Genomic DNA, 20,374 nt, shown 5'->3' on the forward strand with positions numbered 1-20,374 from the left:
CTGGGTACTTCAGAAGCCCTCTAGAAGTTTCCCCTCCCCAGGATTTCAGGGATGGTCCCGGAGGCTGGGAGCATCTCGAAGATTCCCTGTTTGGCCTTAGGGTCCCTTGGAGTGTGGGAAGCGATGGGCTGGAGGGGCAGGCAGGCCAGTCGGCGCCAAGGAGGCCCTGGCGCAGGGGGTGCGGACCCAGCGGCGCGCCCGGCTCTCAGCGCTTGACTCAGCGGTTGCGCCTCCCTCCGTTCTCTCCCCCGCCCCCCTTCACCCTCCCACGTTCCCTCCCTTTCTCCTCCTCCTCCTGCCTCCGCGAACGCTGCCAGACCTCGCCAGCTCAGACCCACGGGGCTGCCCTCCCCTGCGCACTCCCCTCGCTGCCCGGGCCGGAGCGCAGCGCGGCCGCGCAGGTAGGAGCCCCGGACCCCGGTATTCACCCCGGGCGCACCCAATGCCCGCCGGGACCGCGCACCAAGGAGTGAGACGGGGAGACCTGAGGGGTGCAAGAGCTCCCTCCATGCACACACCGAGCGTTGCCCCAGCTTGCACAGGGTCCCCCTGGTAGAGAGGGTGGTGGAGAGGTGCGCGGCTTGGAATGCAATCTATCCAGCAGGACCCAGTCCTCGGCTGACATCTGTCGGGATGGGCAAGTATGTGCGCCCCGACGGCAAGCCAGCAGGGCTTTGCCCCAAAGGTGGTTCGGAAGGCTCCAGGGAATCACTGTGCAAGATCGCAGCCACACCTGGATTCCACAGGAGCTGGTTGGAAGCTGCGGCGCCAAGCAGCCGAGGCGCTGCTGGCTGGTCACTGCTCAAAAAGGGATCTTATTTCCCTGCGGGTGGCCGAGGCGGGAGCCCAGGACTGGTGCTTTGGGCTCCAGGCGCTCCTTGTGGAGGATAGCCCCGGTCCTTGAATTAAGACACGAGGCGATCGGACTTCCCGGGCTGCTCTTTCACACAACCCGAGGTTTTTAAACAAACTGTAGAGAATGGAATGGAAATGCCGGGGTCGGGACGGGGACGGAGGGAGGGGGTCGTGATGAGAGAAGCAGCGGTAGCATTTTCTCTCAGAACATAATAATAGCGATCAATTGAAAGTTTGAGGCCAAGGTAATTCTTACTGGTTCGCAGAAATGCTTGCTAACTTGGCGAGGAACTCTGCTTCCTGGAGGTGTTAATAGAGGAAAAGCTTTAACCATCCAGGGAAATTCCTGCCCCACCTCGAGCTCTGGAGGGAAAAAAAATACGATTGCTTTGAGATTGATTATCGTATTTTTCCCCCTTCATCCCTGGTTCTGGGTCTGCTAGGTAGATGCAGTAGAAAATCACGCCGAATATCCTCTGTATATAATTGCGAACTCAAAAGCTCGTGGGAAAATGCAATTCAAAGATAAATTTATTTTGGTGCAGAAAATGTGGAGTCCATACAGTTGTTTGTTTGTTTTCATACTGCATGTTTTCCGAGCACATTTTGGAGAGCCCTCATAAAGAGAGGGAGAAAAATAAAATGTAATTCTGTAACCGCGGGTCGTGAGCGCCTAGTTTTGGGGGTTGTGGGGGAGGTTGGAAAGGGGGAGGGGAGATGAGAAGGCTGATTGGAAGTTGGGTGCGGTGGAGCCTCAGCTCCCTCCCTCCACCTCCAAACCTTCCAGCCTCTGCCCGTTGATTCACTGCCAAAGTTTTCTTTCCCCTGCAGCCAGCACTAAACATCCGTTTGTCCTGTTTTCTTTAAGATTCACAATGTTGAAAGCCTTTTTTCTAACTATGCTGACTCTGGCGCTGGTCAAGTCACAGGACACAGAAGAAACCATCACTTACACGGTAAGGGATGAGGGGATTGGAGATCAGTGCAGTGATGATGCTGCATTGTAAGACCCAGAAAGAGGTACCCCATCCCTATTGGTGTCGGCGGGCTGTAAGGGTGAAGGGTGATAAATGAAACAGAACTTCACCACAGTTCACATTTAAGATTTGTTGGAAATTGCTCCTGGTCCTTTCACAAATTCATGTGGAGCACCACCTGAGGTGAGGACCCGAATGTCATTTGTGCAAGGCCAAAAAAGAGAACCCCTTTAAATTAGAACCAAAGTGAGCTACATGTGTGCAACATAGTCAGTAAATTAATGGGGTTAAGAAACCAGATGCCTGAATTCCTGCCTATTCATGCATACAGGTAAAAACCTACACACTCAAGTCAAATAAGAATGCCAAGCCCATTTGGGGCTGTGACATATATTGTCCTGTAAGTGATCTTTACTGCATTCCAAAGCCTATAGATAGGTTTAGCGTTTAATAAACTCATCCACATGCCCTTTAGATACGATTTGTGTCACCTGTACCAGGTGCAAGATTTGCTAAAAATGGTTTTTAAATGCTGTTTGTGCAGCTTAGTTTTGTACAATCTAAACAGTATCTCTGATGTTTCCAACTAATACTTAATTAACTGCATGAAAACAATTAATGTTTAATAAGAAATTGAAAATATCAGTTGGTTCCTCCCACTGCCAGGAGTAGATACAGAGAGACCAGCATAGGGCATCCTTATACCATTTCTTTGTGAGTTTGCTTGCACCTCTCCTCTGTGTTTTCCTGTCTTTAAACAGTGCTGTGAGGCAGATGACATTTGTCCTGGATTGAGATATGAAAAACACATTTTTCTGTTTGCTCCCAAATTAAAATTAAGTAATCCTACTGAAAAGAATGTGAAAAATTTTGAAAATAAAACTCTAGAAAGTGAGCTAATGTCAATTACCGATAATAAACATTATCTCACTTTGTGTTATCCCTAGAATGTGAGCATTCACTTGGCAAATACTCTTTTCTGTTTTTCAGATCAACTATAAATAAAATATTCTAATATAAATGTTTGCTAGATTGATGTTAAATGCACTTGCCTCCCTTGCTAAAGATAAATAAAGCAAGAAAAATGAATGCATATGCTGTTAATCTTCAAATAAAAATGTTTTGTTAGTCTGGCTAAATTTAATACCTTCATTGCTCACTTTTATACTCTTATCAAATGAAATATTTTATTGCTTTTATAATTATTTATTATATGCATCTTTTCTTTTGCTAATAGCCAAAGTCTTATTTTTAGCAGAGAAATTTCTCTGTGGATTAGACATTACAGTTTTAGGAGCACTAACTAGGAAATGTTAATATTGTCATAAACCCTTTGGTTCTAAAATTAGTTCTATCTTCTTCTGAATTGTATCCGTCTAGTAGTTTGTAATTGAAGGACAGGATATAGCCAGTGTACAGTTATTCCACTGTGAAGACATTATCTCCTTTTAGTTTTTGAGTGAAGTGTGAGGTAAGTAGTATCATCCTCCTGCTGATAGTACTGTGGATCATAGAGTGTCTAACTAGATGGCCAGTGAGTGGGGAAGCTAAATTTCATCTAGGCTTATTTAATGGTAGACCCATATTAAAGGTACTGGAATCAAATACCTACAGCAAACCACAAACCTTCTCCATGTACAATATATACTGTTCAAATGCACTGGCATTTTTACCAATCCAAAGAGTGGCCTGGCAATTGCAAGAGAGCCTCCTGACCCCTTCCATACTCAAGATGTATAAGCAAGTTCTATCACTATCAGAAGAATTTAGGTTGGTTTGTTTCCTAAAACAACCCAGCCTGAAAGTAGTTTATTCTAAGAAAAAAGACACTATTGAGAACTACAAAGTTGCTAAACTGGTGCTAATGAGACTGTTACACAAATTATGTCAGTTACTAACAAGGAGGTGACTGGTGTTAGTGCTAGCTGATTCCTGAGTCTTTATGACCTTCTTTTGATATGAAAGGACTGAGTGGCAGCTAAGTCACCTGGTATGGCATCAATAAAGGCTGGAGATGAAAACACCCAAAACAGGGCCAGGACACAATAAGGTCAAGTCTGCTAGACTGGTAGTGGAAAGAACCTGCAAGGCACCTAGAGATCAGGGTAATAATGAGAGGTGAAAAATCTGCAGGTGACTGGTAGCCTCTCAGAGGGAGAAAACAAGAATGATGGTGGAGGAGGCAGTGTGCACAATGAAGAGACGCCAAGCTCTGCCCGCCCACTCAGGAGCCCAGAAGAGCTTGTACCAATATGCCACATGTGGAAACTGGCACATAGCAGCAGAGTTTAGAGGAACATCAATGGGGAAGTCAGGAGGTGTTAAGAGTGGTATCCCCAAGTTCTAAGAAACATGGTTGCATCTTGGATATGTTTGGGAGATTGAGAGGAGCCAGTCTGGAGAATAACTATGAGCTTAGCTTTCATTTTAGGAAAGTTCAAATAGCAGTAAAATCTTTCAGTTGACCTCCGCATCCATTCAGTTACTTCTACAGTATGTTTGCCAAGTCTCTGTTGTGTCCCTGACAAATCTCAACCCTGTTACGGCATACATTTTTTGGCTCCACTTTTGCACAGTCCTTCCTGAAGCATCTTCCTCATGGTGACTCTCAAATGAGCATCCAATCAAATTGTTTCCTGAGATTAAAAATTGTCAAGGTGGAGCCCATAGAAAACCTGTGTGGAATTCATGTGGGATGTTTAGACCCCACCTTACACTTTATGGAATCAGACTCTTTAGGGAGCCCATGAATATTGCATTTTTATAATAGACATTCCAGATGATATCTGGGCGTAAAGCTAAAGAACCGCTGATCTTCAGGGTGAAATCTGATTCTTCCCTGTGCCAAAGAGAGGTTTCCCAGACTTGGCCCAGTCTCTCTAACCTCACCCTTACCTTGAACAACCTGCAGTGCCTTCTGTCTTCAACAATGTTTGCATTTACTCCTAACGGTCCCTCTTTCTTGAATTCCCATATATCCTGGAAAATTCTGTTCTTGGAACACCTAATCCTCTGACCACCTCCTCGCTGCCCTGTCACACCCATCTACCCATCACACAGTCCCCAGCTGTGTCCCCCACTACTTCCTCACACACACACACTTGTGTTGACTCCATGTGAAAGCTTGCTCCAACTTGTCTACCCATCTGTCTGCCCCTCTGCCCTGTGGGGTTCTTGAGAAGGTGGCCAAACTCATGATTACCTATGCATTCCCAGAGCCTAGGATAACGCCTACAGTGAGAATGTTCCTGTGAGATAGTTTATGCAGTGAGTGAACCAGTGAGGCTCTATAGGAACTGAGGCTAGGAGGAAGGGCAGGTGTGAGAGGTAGGTGGGAAAGGGGAAAAAAAGGGTGAATGTTTGAATGGCTTAGTAGTTAAAGACTGATGAAAAGGAACTCGGCTTTTTCATTTATTTTTAAGTAAAATGTACAATATAGAAAAATGGGGCAAATATTTTTCTAAAGAACAGATAGATTAAGAAAGATCACTCTGAATACGGAAAGACAAGAATTCTAACAAGATGGTGATGAGCAGTTAACCCAACAGAAGAGTAGAGGCAGCTGATGATTAAGACAGGAACCTCAGAGCTGCCAAATCTTGTCCTTGAAAAAAGGTCTATGACTAAGCTAGAGAATGTGAAACTGCCCATCTCATCATAATATTTGGACTCCAGCACAAGGGCATCTCTGTAAGAATGGGACTTCTCAGGGAGGAGACAAACCAAGTAACTATCTCCTGGCCCTGTCTTGGTTGCTTTCTTCACAGCAATGCACTGACGGCTACGAGTGGGACCCTGTCAGACAGCAGTGCAAAGGTAAGCCAGCTTCAGAAATTGCTCCCCTTTGAACTTGGCTTTTTGTCTCTTTTGCATGCATCGCCTCTCTGTCCTGTTTGTCTTACACCAGAAAGGCATGGGCATATATTTACATGTTTTCTTTTACCTCTGAAAAGAGTCCTGACTTACGTTATTACTACCACAGATATTGATGAATGTGACATTGTTCCAGACGCTTGCAAAGGTGGAATGAAATGTGTCAACCACTATGGAGGATACCTTTGCCTTCCCAAAACAGCCCAGATTATTGTGAATAATGAACAACCTCAGGTAGAATCACCACCAGCAGCCGAAGCAGCCTCGGGTGCCACTACCGGAAGTGTAGCTGCCAGCAGCATGGCAGCCAGTGGAGTGGTGCCTGGGGGTGGATTTGTGGCCAGTGCTGCTGCAGTTGCAGGTCCTGAAATTCAAACTGGCCGCAACAACTTTGTCATCCGGAGGAACCCAGCCGACCCTCAACGCATTCCTGCCAACCCTTCCCACCGGATCCAGTGTGCAGCAGGCTATGAGCAGAGTGAGCATAACGTGTGCCAAGGTGAGCATGATTTCTTTCACTAAAAAGAACATTCTTGCCCAAGTGCACCTTGTGCTGAGGATGACACTGGCTCACAGAGTGGGGACTTCCCTGGTGCTACATGTTATACTATGCGCTTTTTTCTGCATTAGCATAAGCACTGGAGTGTTCCCAATAGGTTGTTGCTATGGGTATCATCATTTTACTGTGGAGAAAATCGTGGCTAGGAAAGCTCATCAGTGGTTCCCAACCCTAGATGCACACAACTAGAGTCACTTGGGAACCCTGAAAACTACTTCATGACAAAGCCACACGCTAGCCCAGTTCCAGCCTCTGGTGGGGGCGGAGTGGGGGTGTAGGGAGGTTCCTGGCATAGGAATTTTTTTAAGCTTCCCATGAGGTTCCAAGTGCAGAGCCAAGTATGAGAACCAGAGGCCACACAGGTGGTAAATGCAGAACCAGTCTTCAGATCCAGGCAGGTAAACACTAGATTCAGAGCTACCAAAGCAGTGGTCAGTGTGTTCATCTGGAATTTGAAATTGTGCTGTAAGTTACTGCATCCTTTAGTTTCTCGATGCTCTTATCACTCAATTTGCCACTGAACTTGTTTTCCTCACTCAGAAATAAAGAATGGGCTTGAGCTTTTATTGAAAATCTTGGAGGGAGCCTTCATTTATCCCATTTATGTCCCTTTTAAAGCTGTCATGTGAGCACATTTTCATTCTGTCACTTGCACCATGGCATCATCTGCCTGGGCTTCTCTGTTTATTTTCACAAGGAGTACACATCAGTGTGTGTTCTAGAAACAGCTGTAGGCTCATGCTAACAAAGTGATAAGAATCTTGGGCTTTGAAGACATGTAGAGCATTAACGAACTGGACTGTGCTGAACAATTTTATTTCCCTTTTTCTTCTTAGCAAACCCCTTCAGAACTGCCTGATGTAACAACTGTGTTACAAGATGGCATGAGGGACTGGGTAGCTCCCTGTTACCCAGGCTCCCTGGTACCACCACATGAGGGCTGTGGAAAGAGCCCAAAATTTCTGACTTTCTGACCTCTTAGAAACAAGGAAGAGAGGATCTTCCTTCCTTAACACGGAGGGGCTCAATCAGGATTATACAGCTGTCGCATTAAGATGATGCAGCTCCTGGGTGCCCTGGGAAGCTTCCCTCATTCAAAGGCACTTTGTTTTATCTTCTGCCTGAGAGACACTAGATTTTTTAAATGGCTTATAAATGAAGTAAGCAAATATCCCATGATCTGACTTTCATTATTCTCTATTTTATGTTCAAATTTTAAGTACCCCACATCAATAGCTAACTCGTGCTTGGACGGTGTCACTTTTCAGAGGGCACATTACATTAGCATCTGTTTCATGTTACTGTCATGAGTCAGAGTTCCAATATCGATGATGAATGCTTCAGCATCTGCTCAATATTCTGATATTGAATTTAAGGATCATGTCAGGGAGTTACACTGCTCAAGTTATTGTTATAGAACATTTGGGTAAATAATGATAAAAATACCTTGAGTTTCTTTATGTACCAACTGTCAGAGATGTTACTTAAATATAAAATTAGGTCAGAAGATTTAGTTGTATTTTTACTGAAAAAGGTTTGCAGATAACTTTTTTAAAGTGCTGACTTTTATGGACTGAGTTATTTTTAGCACTTCAGATGCTGTATACTTTTATGGCACTTAGGAGGGGGAAAAAGATAAATAAATGGATAATTTCCTAAAGTAGTTTTCACTTCATCATTGACACTTTGGATTATGTGCAAGAATGATACCTAAACTGAAGGAAGAAATTCTATAATTATGCATACTTAAGACTAACAAAAATCATTGGTCATAGTAGAACCTGTATTACAAACCAAGGAAATGATATCCTATTTTGTTTTATCAGGGAAAATATTTAGATTACATCAAAATACCTTTCATTTAATAAAACATTTCTAATCATTCTGGTGACTATAAACTGAACATTTAACTGTTTTTGCACAGGGAAGATGTTAAAAACATATTTATTGTATATACCTAGAACATTCCCAACCCAAACTGCTCTATCTAATTCAACCAATTTCTAAAACTTGGGATTGGAGTCTGTACCACTGAAAGCTGGGTTAAAAGTTTTTTGGATGACTTAAGGCTTAAGTTGGATTTCTTCCCATTTCACAATTTTACAAAGTGCCCATAAATGTGGATTTACTTAATTGTTGATAAAAGGCGGTTATTTCATATGATAACAACAGGATAATCTATCTAGGGAATCTGACTAACATAAGTCGAGTAACACTTATGCCCGTTTATTATTGAGCTAATCAAACATGCAGTCCAGCTTCTTCTAATTGCCTGCAGATGTATGACTTTCTCATTCCAGGCCAGCAGCACAAAATAACGTTTTATAACTAATGTGGAAGTGTGGAGACCTCTGCTTAAAATAATAATATGCTCTAAGAATCTATATTTCTGACATCATGATGGAGTTTGAGGAACCTTCTGTTTTAATAAAGATCTCCATTCCCATTTGAATGTTACATACTTATACCCAATAATCCAAACACATTTAATATGGCAGCTGAATTAGAATAAATGAAAGCCCACAGCTGAGTCAAACATATAAAAATTATTTCCTTTTTCCACATATATTTTTCAGTAGGTATAGCTTATTATTATATAACTGAAAACTGAGAATATTTTTATGTAAGGGTTGAAATCTGTCCTTTAGTCTTAAAATCAATTATATCTTCAAATGTACTATATCACAGAAAGCTTATAATTGAAGTAATACTATGAGATTCTTTAATGTGCAGTATAAACTGTCTAAGCTTTGACAGTTTAATTTTTTAAATGACACTTTTACTCTTTTTTTGCGTGTGTTTCCTTTTAGTTTTGTGAAAAAAAAAAAAGAGATTTGAAATGTAATATAACACCCAACAATCAAGCCACAGTGAACAGATATTTTCAGATAATTTTTGTCAAATGAGGGGGCTTCTGGTCACAATAAGTTTCACATGACTGGTATTATCCTTGGCAGCTATAAAGCTATATGAGGGTAATTTCAATATTATATGTCTAGAGTCATAGCTTTAGAAAATTAATTAATTCCATGACATTATGTACCTCATATTTAGCAGATATTCATATCTGCCAAAAGGAAGTTGGACGAATAAGAAGTATGTTGTAATCCATTATGGCTCATCTTTAGTTTTCTAAGTCGTTAGGGCATAGCCTTTATGTAATCCTCCTCAAAAATGATGGAGTTACAAATCACCAATTCAAATTGAGATGGGATTGTTTTTATCACATATAATTTTCCAAGAGTTCTATTTTTGTAGCAGAGAAAAATCATTTGGGCATTGACAAGAAAGAGAAAACATTGATTGTTCAATTTAAAGGATTCTGTTCATTTAATAGGACTTGCAAAAACTTATACAACATATCATAAACATAGCTGGCAATTAAGCTACTGCAAGACCTGATCATATGTCAATCTATGACTGCTCAGCTGCTGTAGGAACTATGTTGTCAATGAATAAACCCAATTCAGATACCTTATGGAACAGAATATGGAGCCAAATCCGGAGTATGGTAGCTGGGTCTTGTGATATAAAGGTGTCACTGAGGGACATGAAAACATACCTTAGAATTTCAACTGTCTCTGTCTTCCAGGACTGTTTGGGTTGTAAAAGTTCCATGTACCAGAAAATATCAAAATCTCATGCAAGCAGAAGAGTTGATCACTCTGGCATAGTCCTTCAGCCAAATCCCTCTATATCACAGCTAACAGTGAGCAAGTTCTAAGTAGAGCCATTTCTCAATGATCTCGTTTCTCCAGTGAGGTTATTCTATTAAATTTGGTTTGATTTTTCATCAAGCAGATTTCATTGACTTCTAAGTACTTGGACAGAACCTTTCTTTGCCCTTTTAGGGATTCTACCCAGCAGTTCCCTAGTGTGAAGGTCTCCACACAGTTTCAAACTTCACATCTTAGAGACCCAGACTATACAACAAACTTAGAAATATGCTTCACCATATAGGCTCATTTCTTCACATTTCTGCTTGGAAAAAGTTCACACCCTGCTTCTTCTGTACATTTTTATGTTTTGCTAATTGTTTTTCAATTTTAAAATATGTTTTCAATGATTGATTTCATTCTTGTCACTAATTAGGCTATAGAAGCAACTAAGAGGGTTTTTTCTGTCATTGCTTTCCATAAAAAAAGCTTTTGCATATCTTTTTAAAAGTATTATTTTATGATACAGCTCCATAGGCTCTGGGATTTCCTTTTCTCCTTTACCAAAACCTCTCCCTCCACTGATTTCCCCTATATTATTATAATAGTACAGTCCTTCATAAACAATCCATAAGTTGGTCATTCTGCTATTTAAGCGTATCCTGACATTGTAGGTATGGACAATGGCAGAGAGTCCAGTATCATATTATCATATTTAACAGTTTCACTTTTTGAAAATAATTTTCTTTCTATAAAATCTAAAGGAATAAACAATGCTCTGGGGACCATCTGTTATCTTCTGTATATTTCTTTATGAACATAAAGATAACTAAAATACTGTTTTGAGAAGGAAAGAAGTTATTATCTATACATCTGCTTTGAAAAGGGAAACTTGAATTAACAAGTTAAGCTTCGCAGATACTTGGGACATCTTTCTTTGACTTCTTTAATTTTAAAATTAAATGATCTAATATCCAAAAAAGGATTTATAAATTATAGTGTAATCAAGAGGTTCTGCATACCTGGCATTGTTATTACTAACTTTCAAACACTGTCCTTTTGTTAATCCTGACTAATGCTATTAAGTTCTCTGCCTGCGTGGGTTAGTTTTGTGAGGAAATGCCTAATTTTCATTACATATAATTATACAGCCCAGTGAAGAACTTTGATCTCAGAAAATAGATATTTTACAAAAGGAAGACTATAATTGAGTAAATTATGATATTAACTTAAAAAAATACTTGAAACAGAAAGTAAAACAAGCATGTAGCGTGCTTACAGTTCTTCATTGTTTTTGGTTACTAATTACCTTTAAGTACCTGAAATTTCCCTAAAGCTAAATAAATTGATAGGCATTGAATTAATAGGAAAAACTTAATTACTTTTTTAATAAGCTCATATAATGCAATATGAGTAATTAATTACCTCCAAAATATTTAGCATTGTTTCATACTTTGAAAAATACTGCAGTTATTGATTTTCAGTCATTTGAAGACAGTTTAATACTCATTTGTGGATAGCATGTGAATCTTATAGCTTCAAAAAATGTCTTTAAAATTCACTATTTTAAAAATGATAAGTGTTTGTGGTAGAAGGACTAAAAAAGTCAGTATGATCACTCTTCTGTAGCAAAAGACAATACTATACAACTCCTTAATCCCATGGTTCCAGAACTGTGGTCCCCTGCATCAGCTGCCAACTTCTTAGTCATGCAAATCCCTGCGTACTTTACCAGACCTACTAAATCAGAAACTCTGGGATTGGTATGCAGCAATCTATATTTCAACAATCCGAGAATTTTGGTGCTTGGTCAATGTTTTAGAATCAGCGTCCTAACTTTGATTTAGAGCATTCAGCTACAAAAATCAGAGGCAGAGTCAAAATGCATGACATGAGATATGTGAAGTAGTGAGTACATTTAAAATATACATTCTACTTCTAGGAAAGAATAATGTGCCTGCTTTATTTCTCACATTTCTTGTCATCATCGGTGCTATGATCCCTAACCAGAGATCATCATGAGGCCTGGTTAGAACTACGACTCTGAACCACGGACATCATTTGTGCTTTCTTGAGGGAAAAAGGTATATCTTAAGAAAAGCAAAGAGGAGAGTCTCACATCGCTCCGTAAAGCCTGCAAATATGAAAAAAATAACCTATCCTTAAATCATCAGGGGATGAAACTTTTAAGGTGTGTGCTGGTTATGCTGATGACCTATACCCAGTGATACCTATATATTCTACAGGGGACCACCACCACCCCATAAGATCATGGCACAAAAATGTGCAATGAGGCAGTGCTGTTTGCAGATCCAGTTTGTATGGCACCATACAATGACAAGTTAAAATACCTTTCAGTTAACAAAATAAGGAAACCTTCCAGTACTAGATCCACAGGTGATCATCTTATTATTTAGACTCTGCAAGACATCACATATTCGAACAGCATTCACATAAATGTATTCTGTTTGATTTAAACTTGATCAAAGATGTAACTCCCAATCAAAGACAAGAAGATTCTTGTTAAGACTAGTTAACACTTAATCTGTGGAATGAATTTCCCTTGCCCCGTAGAAGTGAAAAGAAGATTAGAGTAGAATTGCAAGCCTGGATAACTTCAGGAATGTGCACTGGTATTGGCTCATTATTTCTTTTTCCAGCAGAAAGTTTCAAGCTATAGTCTCTGAAATCAACAAGTTGCCCTTTTGTAAGAATTGCCTTTGCACTTGTTGAGTTTTTGGCACAATTTCATTCTTTGAAACCAAAGAGTAAACAAAATGTGTCCCAAATGTGTTTGATTTTGCACGAATGTACAAATAAGTAATTCATGCAACATCTGAAATTCATTAGCATGCTGCTTTTTTCTAGGAGGTAACTGCAAATTGCATACTCCAAAATAAAGCTGATCAAGAAAACTGCATTGGCAAGAAAAAAAAAGTTGTGATTGTGTGATTAGACATTTTTTCAGGTTTGTAGTATAAACCTAAATGATTTGTCAAGGTTTAACTTCAAAAGTGGAATTTAAAAAATGACACGAAAGAAAGACTGAGTGCCAAGATATTGACAGCAATAAATGCCGTTTATCACTGTCAATTTCACAGGGCACAGAGGAAACAAAAGGGGAGATACAGAATTCCTGTTACATAAATGTGTGCTAACTAAACTAAGAACTTGAGATTGGTAACAAATTAAGTTCTAAAACATCAACTACCTTTCAAATAGATGTACATCTATAATCCTTTGAGTTAACCAGGCAATAGAGCAACTAAAATTGATCAAACAGAACACAAAGCCATTCACTTAGTGTTCAATGAATTCAAGCGATATGGAGAGCCACTTGCTGTTGTAGTTTGATAGTCAAGGTAGAAAGGAGTGATCTAGAGTTGGTTTTATGGTCCAGCAGGTGACACCACGTGAAAGCACAGGCGTCCCATATGAGTGTCAGTTTGAATCCCAGCTACTCCACTTCTGATCCAGCTCCCTGCTAATGTGGTTGGAAAATCAGCACAAGATCACCCAAGTGCTTGTGACCTTGCCACTCACATGGGAGACCCACATGAAGCTCCTAGGACTTGCACCAAGCCCAGCCCTGGCCAATGTGGCCATTTGTATAGTGAACCAGCATTCTCCCTTTTTCTCCCTATAAAATCTGCCTTACATACAAATACAATAAAACTTTTTAAAAAGATGATGCTGGAAGAAAACTACCAGTGGTGCTTAACAGCTTGCATGACAAACATCTACGGCTACTTTTATCCTCGGTAACTGTGCACAACAAAATACTAATTTATCTGACTCTGCCTAAACATTTTCCAAAACTGTGTTGTGTTTTACTTACTGTGGAGTAAGTCATTGATAAAAAGTTTTCTTTTTATTTGTATGAACCAATGATTTTCAATCATTAGAAAACCTTAATTTTAAAAATTAAACCAGTGTCAAAAACATATTTGAAATCCCTATGTATAAGGCATATGTCTCCATTTTATGAAAGTTCACTGTGTCCATTAGTATTCCGAGATTCTCAGAGCCACCACAATGGCTCAACTGGCCAATCTGTAGCCTGTCAGTACTAGCATATCATGTGGGCACTTGTTCTAGTCCCAGCTGCTCCACTTCTGGTCCAGCTCCATACTTACAACTGAGAAAACCAGTAGAAGATGCCCCAAAGCTTTGGGACTCTGTACCCACATGCAAAACCCGGAAGAAACTCCTGACTCCTGGCTTCTAATCAGATCAGCTCTAGCCATTCTGGCCATTTAAGGAATGAACTAGCAGATGGAAGATCTTTCTCTCTGTCTCTCCTTCTCTGTAAATCTGTTTTTCTAATAAAAACAAAATCTTTTTTTAAAAGAGAGAGACTATTACATCCTTACAAATCTTTTTAAAAGATTTATTTATATTTATTGAAAAGGCAAATCTACAGAGAGAAGTAGAAAGAGAGAGAAAGATCTTCCATATGCTGGTTCATTCCCCAAGTGGGTGCAACGGCAAGAGCTAAGCCAATCCAAAGCCAGAATACAGAGCTTCTTCTGGGTCTCCCACATGGATGCATGATACCAAGGTTTTGGGGTCATCCTCCACTGCTTTCCCAGCCCAGAGTCAAGGAGCTGGATGGGAAGTGGAGCAGCCAGGACACGAACCAGTGCCCATCTGGGATTCCAGCACGTGCAAGTATTATTAATAACTCTAGACATTGTCCTGCACAACGATATTAAAACTCATTCTAAGTGAAACTTACCATTTGAGTAGCACCTCCCCACTTATCCTCACCCCCTTACCCACATTTTCTTTCCTTCTATTAGTTGGAATTTTTTACATTCCACATAAAATGAAATCATGTAGTATTCATCTCCCTGTAAGGCCAGAAAATATTTGTGTGAGCCCTTTGATATTTGAAGAGATGCAAAGCTTCCTCCGAAGCTCTGTGAAATAAGAGAAAGGAGGGAGGAGACAAACAGGAGGAAATGCTTCTTGCGTGACCATTTCCAGGACTGGAGGATAGAAGTGATCCTTTTTAGTTCTGTTTCATAAGGTGCGGGGAATGCAGTGATTTGGGAGAGGGTGACTCCAAGTGGGACAGTTCTGGTCTGGTGCCCAAGCAGAAAGAATGGAGCTGCTACAGAAGGGACAAGGAGTATCACAGATTCCAGGAGTCCAGAAGAAAGATCCTTATCCATGAAGAGTCCCTTGGGAGTTGATAACTATCTTATTCGTGAATTAGAGACTGCCATGGAGGCTGGGTGTAGGGGGCTTTGTGTGTGTCCCAGCTAAAGAGAGAATCATGGCAGAAGTTTTATCTTCCTCTGTATATCCAGTTAGATCTCAGCAAGTCTCAGAGACTGTCTCAACAACTGTGCTTCAAGGAAGCTATTCCTGCTCTGTTGAGTGGAGCTTTGGAACACAGTCTAAAATGGGAATCAACTCAAAACATCTTCTCCAATATCTGCCCCAGAGACTAGGTCTATCACAGCCTGGATTTGGGAAAAGTTTTTATGTAAGGATGGCTAGTTAGTTATATTTCATTCACAAGGGTATGTCACTGAATTCTCATTAGCATTCTTAACCATTTGCTAAAATCTTAAGTATTCCAATATTTTCACATCTACTAAAACTGCAAATGGCAGTGTAGCCTTGTTTTTCAGATTCTGTTCTTAAACCCTTGGGACCATTGTGATTTGATGTGGCTTCCTAGTATAGTTCAACTTTAATCATTCTCTTAAAATATGTGCACAAGACATCATTCAATGTTGCCAAAGTCAACAAGGAACATTTTTCTAATCATTCCTTCTCATAATACGAGACCTAAAGAGACATTATTATGTCAAATGGCCTTTTTTCCTTATCCATGTTCTTTGCTAAATAGTTTGTGATATTAGAAGACTCCCTATCTTAAAAAGAAAGGAATATCCAAGAGAAAGTTTTAAGACATTTAAGCTAAATGCTCCCCTTCTGGCTTCAGATTAGCTTATTTTAGCTATTTGTATTCACCTGTGTATACTTACACATACATACTCAGGTACATGCCAGTATACATTCATGTACATAAATACATAAGCACAATTTTGAATAGGAAAACAATGCAAACCAAAATGAAGCTGACCAAAGATGCTGCTGCTTTTGAGATAACTCGGAGTTCAGTTCCTCTCTATTCCACTAAGCTGCTTATTAGATGTATATATTTACCTATCACAAGCATAGAGTACACCGTGGGCAGCTACTGTGATATTGGACAGGAAAAGAACCAAAGAAATAGAATGGCAAGTGCTGAAGGCATGCATCCTCCTCGGAGGTTTTGCTGTCCTGCACTTTTGCAGTAAGTAGACAGATCTTTAGCAACCTGAGAGACTTACCTGGATTCCATCCTGACACACCTTCAGTGTGATGCTGAACAACCACAATTTTAGCAAAAATTGCCATCGTGGAGTGGATTAGGAAATGATAAATTATCCAGGCTGAGACTGAATTCCCCAAGCTATTTCATGCCTAAGCCCTTGGTAAATTATACAGTCATGAGGTAGTCTGGAAATACAGCCCCCATCAATAAGCAAAGGAGAAAATTCCAGTCATTCATGACGAATTTCTCTTTGCAGTGAAAGCTGTTTTGTTTTGTTTTTTTTTAAAGCAGTTCATGACCTAGTGTATCAGAAGTCAGGGGAAAAGACAAAAAAGTCCTGCCACACAAAGGTTAAAGACACAGGGGTTTGTTCTGAACTTCTATTGTATAATCTCCCTCCCTCTTTTCGTTTTGGGGGCAGGGTGCTAATGATAAAAAGAAGCCAAATGAAAGAAGGAAATTTAATTATAGTGCAAGTCAAGCACCTAATGACAGCTCTCAGAAAAAAACAGGAATGATTATTCAGTGAACAGTTCTTTCAAGGAATAAAATGTTAAATAACAAGACCATTGTGAATTAAAGCTCAACTCTAACTACACTGAAAAATCTTATTGATTTTTCAATTTAAGCAGAGAAATGGATTGTGTGAGCATGACAGAGCAATGGTTTCCAATAAGCCAGCCTATCACAGATGGTTAATACTCAAGTAGATTACTAGAATACAATTCTATAAGAAAAAGATATTAGATCACTAGTTAGCATTATAAAAAACCTAATTACAAATAGTAGTAGAGTTTCAATACTTTTAAGCTGTTCTTGGAAGATCTGGTTACAGTACCAAAACCAAGAATAAAAAGGTTTACACATTACCAAAATATTATAAATCTGTTACAAAATGCTTTCAACTGTGTGTGTGTTTAGTAAAATACAACTTCTGACCTCAGAATGAAGCGACTATTTATAGCAGCAAGAGAAAATAAAGAAGAGTGCATGGACTATTTAATGAAATATGTTTGAAGTTCTCTGCAGAGCTTCAACAAATAAATGTCCTGAGAGATGGAGAAAACTATGAGCAATGGGCTCACCTATTCCTCCATGGAAAGTAGGACAAGAAGAATTCAGCACAAACCCAAAATCAGACTAAGCCTTTGCAGTTGAATTCGAACACCTAATGTTTTAAGTGATATCATGTCATTGTGACATTAAAACTATTACTCAACAATCAAGAAAGAAAATACCACTTTCCTCAAGACAAATAATTTCTCTGTCCTCTCATTGTTAAGTGAACCTCTCCAAAGAGGTTTGGACAGTCAGAACTATGCAAAGAAACAGAACCAATAGATACACGGAGTATGAAAGAGAGAGATTGCAATTATGGGGACTGAGTAGTGCCACAGTCTCCAGACTTGCCTGCTGAAGAACCAAAAAAGCCAAAGTTGTCAAAAGTCAGTCCTCGAGGAGCATGAGGGGTGAGGGTTGCTAATGTTAAGACACAGAACCCAAAGGGCTGAAAACCAGAAGCTCCAAAAGCCAGGGGGAGGAGTAAACTAAAGTCCCAGCTCCACAAGAGAGAGCCAGTGAGCCCTTCCTCTGCAGGGTTGCTGTTTGGGCCCTCCGTGATCAAGAGGATGATATCCTCTCACGTGGGTGAGGACCATCGCTTTCATCTTGTCTGTCAACTCAAGCGCAATTTCTATTCTGGAAATGCCCTCCCACAAACACCCAGAAATAATATTTTATCACCTTGTTGGGGCATCCATCAGCCAGTGACATGGATAGATAAGAACTTTCACAACATTTTATCCATTAAGGTCATAACTGGGCAACTACTCAGTTAAAAAAAAAACATGACTTAGATGTTGCTTATTACCTGTTGATCAATTTTAAAATGACAAACTGCATATCGTTAGGATGAAAGAGTCATGGGGATTTCCTCGCTTCTGGAAAAAGGGACTCAGGAAACAGTGACACTCCCAGTACCCTCAACCACTGCACAGGGCTCAGGAGTGAAAAAACAGTCATCTAAGAAAAAAAATGTCCAATTGCAGCGGGTGCCTGCTATGTAGAGGCCAGGATTGTGTTCATCTATCTGTGGAAGAACAAAGAAAATGGAGCAAAGAACTAAGCCACACCCTTTTTCCCAGAAGCCTCCTTTTATTGTGGAGTCACAGCAGCTGTGAGAAGACAGAGGCAAAAAACAATTGATGTGGGATGGGACTGGGAGGGAGAGAGAAAACAGCAAGATGGGATATGAGAGGCTCATGAGCCTCTCAGGATTCCACCAGTGGAAAGAGGGCCCTACCAGTACCTCAGGAAACAGCACTGCACATTTCCCACAGATACCTTTATAAGGAGACATCAGCAAGTTCGTGGGGAAACAAGTGCAACTGAAAGATAGCGTTCATTTTCCAAGGACTTTGGAAAGCCTCCTTCCGTGTGAGGGGGAGGCAGTTGACAATGCCATTTTTTCCCTTTTATGCCCAATGCCCTTTTATGACTGGTGCATAAGAGGCTAGGCGATCCCTTAATAAATAACTTTGCTGTTTTCATTAAATCAGGTACAGCAATTTTTAATTTGTTTAATTATTGTATATCTTTTTAAAATCTCCTATATGGCTTAGATGATAGACCAATGCCCTTCAAATTTTAATAAACATACTGACTACCTTAAGATGCTGTTGGAATGAAGATTCTGATTCAGTATGTCTGGGCTGAGACCAGACGTTGCACACTTCTAACAAGCTCTTCGATTTTGGTGATGCACACAGATTCTACCTTCTGTTATCTGACAGTGAGCTTCCCATTGGGATGCTAATAATGCCTGATGAAGCTTCATTCCCTATGTACCGCAGTTGAAAATGTGGTGTAATTTGGAAAGAATCCGATTTGCATGTGGTGGTTTTTCAGAGATTTTTTTTTCCTTTGTTTAGATACTCAATTTCTGCAATATAAATTATAATAACTGCAAGCTGTGAGACACAGATATTCCCTTGCTTCTTAATCAATAGATTTTTCTCCTGTGGTGGAATGTTTTTTCTGCTTGAATACTCAGGAGGATTCCAAAAGGTAGTCTTTGGCAGCAAAGAGTAGTGGTAGCCACATGAAACTGAGCAGGAAACCAAGCTTCTCCTTGGGTCTTCCCCTCAGTGATTTGTTGACCATAGGCAATCAGTTTATCTCTCTAGACCAGTTTTCTCAGTTGAAAAAAAAATGGATTATCCTTTCAATTTATGATTCAAAGTAATTTGGGAAAGGGAGAAGACTGAGAGAGAATGCACTCTATTTAGGATATAAGCTTTTGATGAAATATGGTAAGAATGTGGCATTTGATTGCTATATGCCTGATATTAAAATTGTCTCTACTAATAACTCTTCTTGGTCCCTTGTATTGTATTTTTATCAGCAAAATATATCAGGACAGGTTGAAATATGCCCTGGGAAGAATGCAGGTACATTGTGAAATGATATTAGCACATATGACTCAGAAACAAAAAATCTGACAGTCCAAATGACCTGAAGCTTTATTGGCACAACAGTTCACACGCAGCACTGGTTGTCTGCTGAAAGTCTGGACCAAGTCACAGAATCTTTGAAAGCTAGATCCCTGAAGTCTTTTCCTAAGACACTGACATGGGTAGTTACTGTAGTTCATGCCACAGCCCAGAGCTCCATCTCAATTCCAGTTCAGAAATTAGTTCTTTTTATTTTGGTACACAGCAAAGATATTTTGCATATATTAACATAAATTCCTTCAAAATGTAAAGGTAGCAGCACCAAGGTTTATCCCTTTATTATTTTCATGGCTTTTGAGTTAAGATTTCATACCTTCACAGGGAACAGGAGCATGTTTCAGCAAAGAAAAGTCTGCTTAATGTCTCCAAGTTTATTCATTCCAAAATCTGACATTTTTCATCGTGAGATGCAAACCAGATTTAAAACCAAAGCAATGGGTCTCTTCCTTGAACCTGTATGCTAAGAGCCACTAGGAAGTGTTTGTGCTACTTACTGTTTATGTCTTAGTTTTTCAGTCATTCATTTATAAAGATTTATTTTAATTTTATTGAAAAGCCAGATATACAAAGAGAAGGAGAGACAGAGAGAAAGATCTTCCCTCCAATAC

General features: G+C 40.0%; 1 protein-coding gene across 2 annotated transcripts in view; it reads left to right on the plus strand.

Moving 5' to 3' along the window:
- The first annotated feature begins 330 nt into the window (after positions 1-330).
- Positions 331-20,374, plus strand: part of EFEMP1 (EGF containing fibulin extracellular matrix protein 1) — a 54,192-nt gene continuing 34,148 nt past the window's right edge. Inside the window, exons 1-4 of one of the 2 annotated variants that reach the window (XM_040993427.1) lie at positions 331-401; positions 1,724-1,811; positions 5,600-5,648; positions 5,815-6,204. In XM_040993427.1, the coding sequence (XP_040849361.1) occupies positions 1,731-1,811; positions 5,600-5,648; positions 5,815-6,204 (520 nt within the window). In that variant the 5' untranslated portion in view covers positions 331-401; positions 1,724-1,730. Of the gene's footprint in view, positions 402-625; positions 642-1,723; positions 1,812-5,599; positions 5,649-5,814; positions 6,205-20,374 lie in introns of those variants that run through there. The other variant, XM_040993425.1, reaches the window with a different exon arrangement.

The sequence above is a fragment of the Ochotona curzoniae genome, unplaced genomic scaffold, assembly GCF_017591425.1.
Source record: "Ochotona curzoniae isolate NIBS_2020 unplaced genomic scaffold, NIBS_Ocur_1.0 contig_883, whole genome shotgun sequence".
NCBI lineage: Eukaryota > Metazoa > Chordata > Mammalia > Lagomorpha > Ochotonidae > Ochotona > Ochotona curzoniae.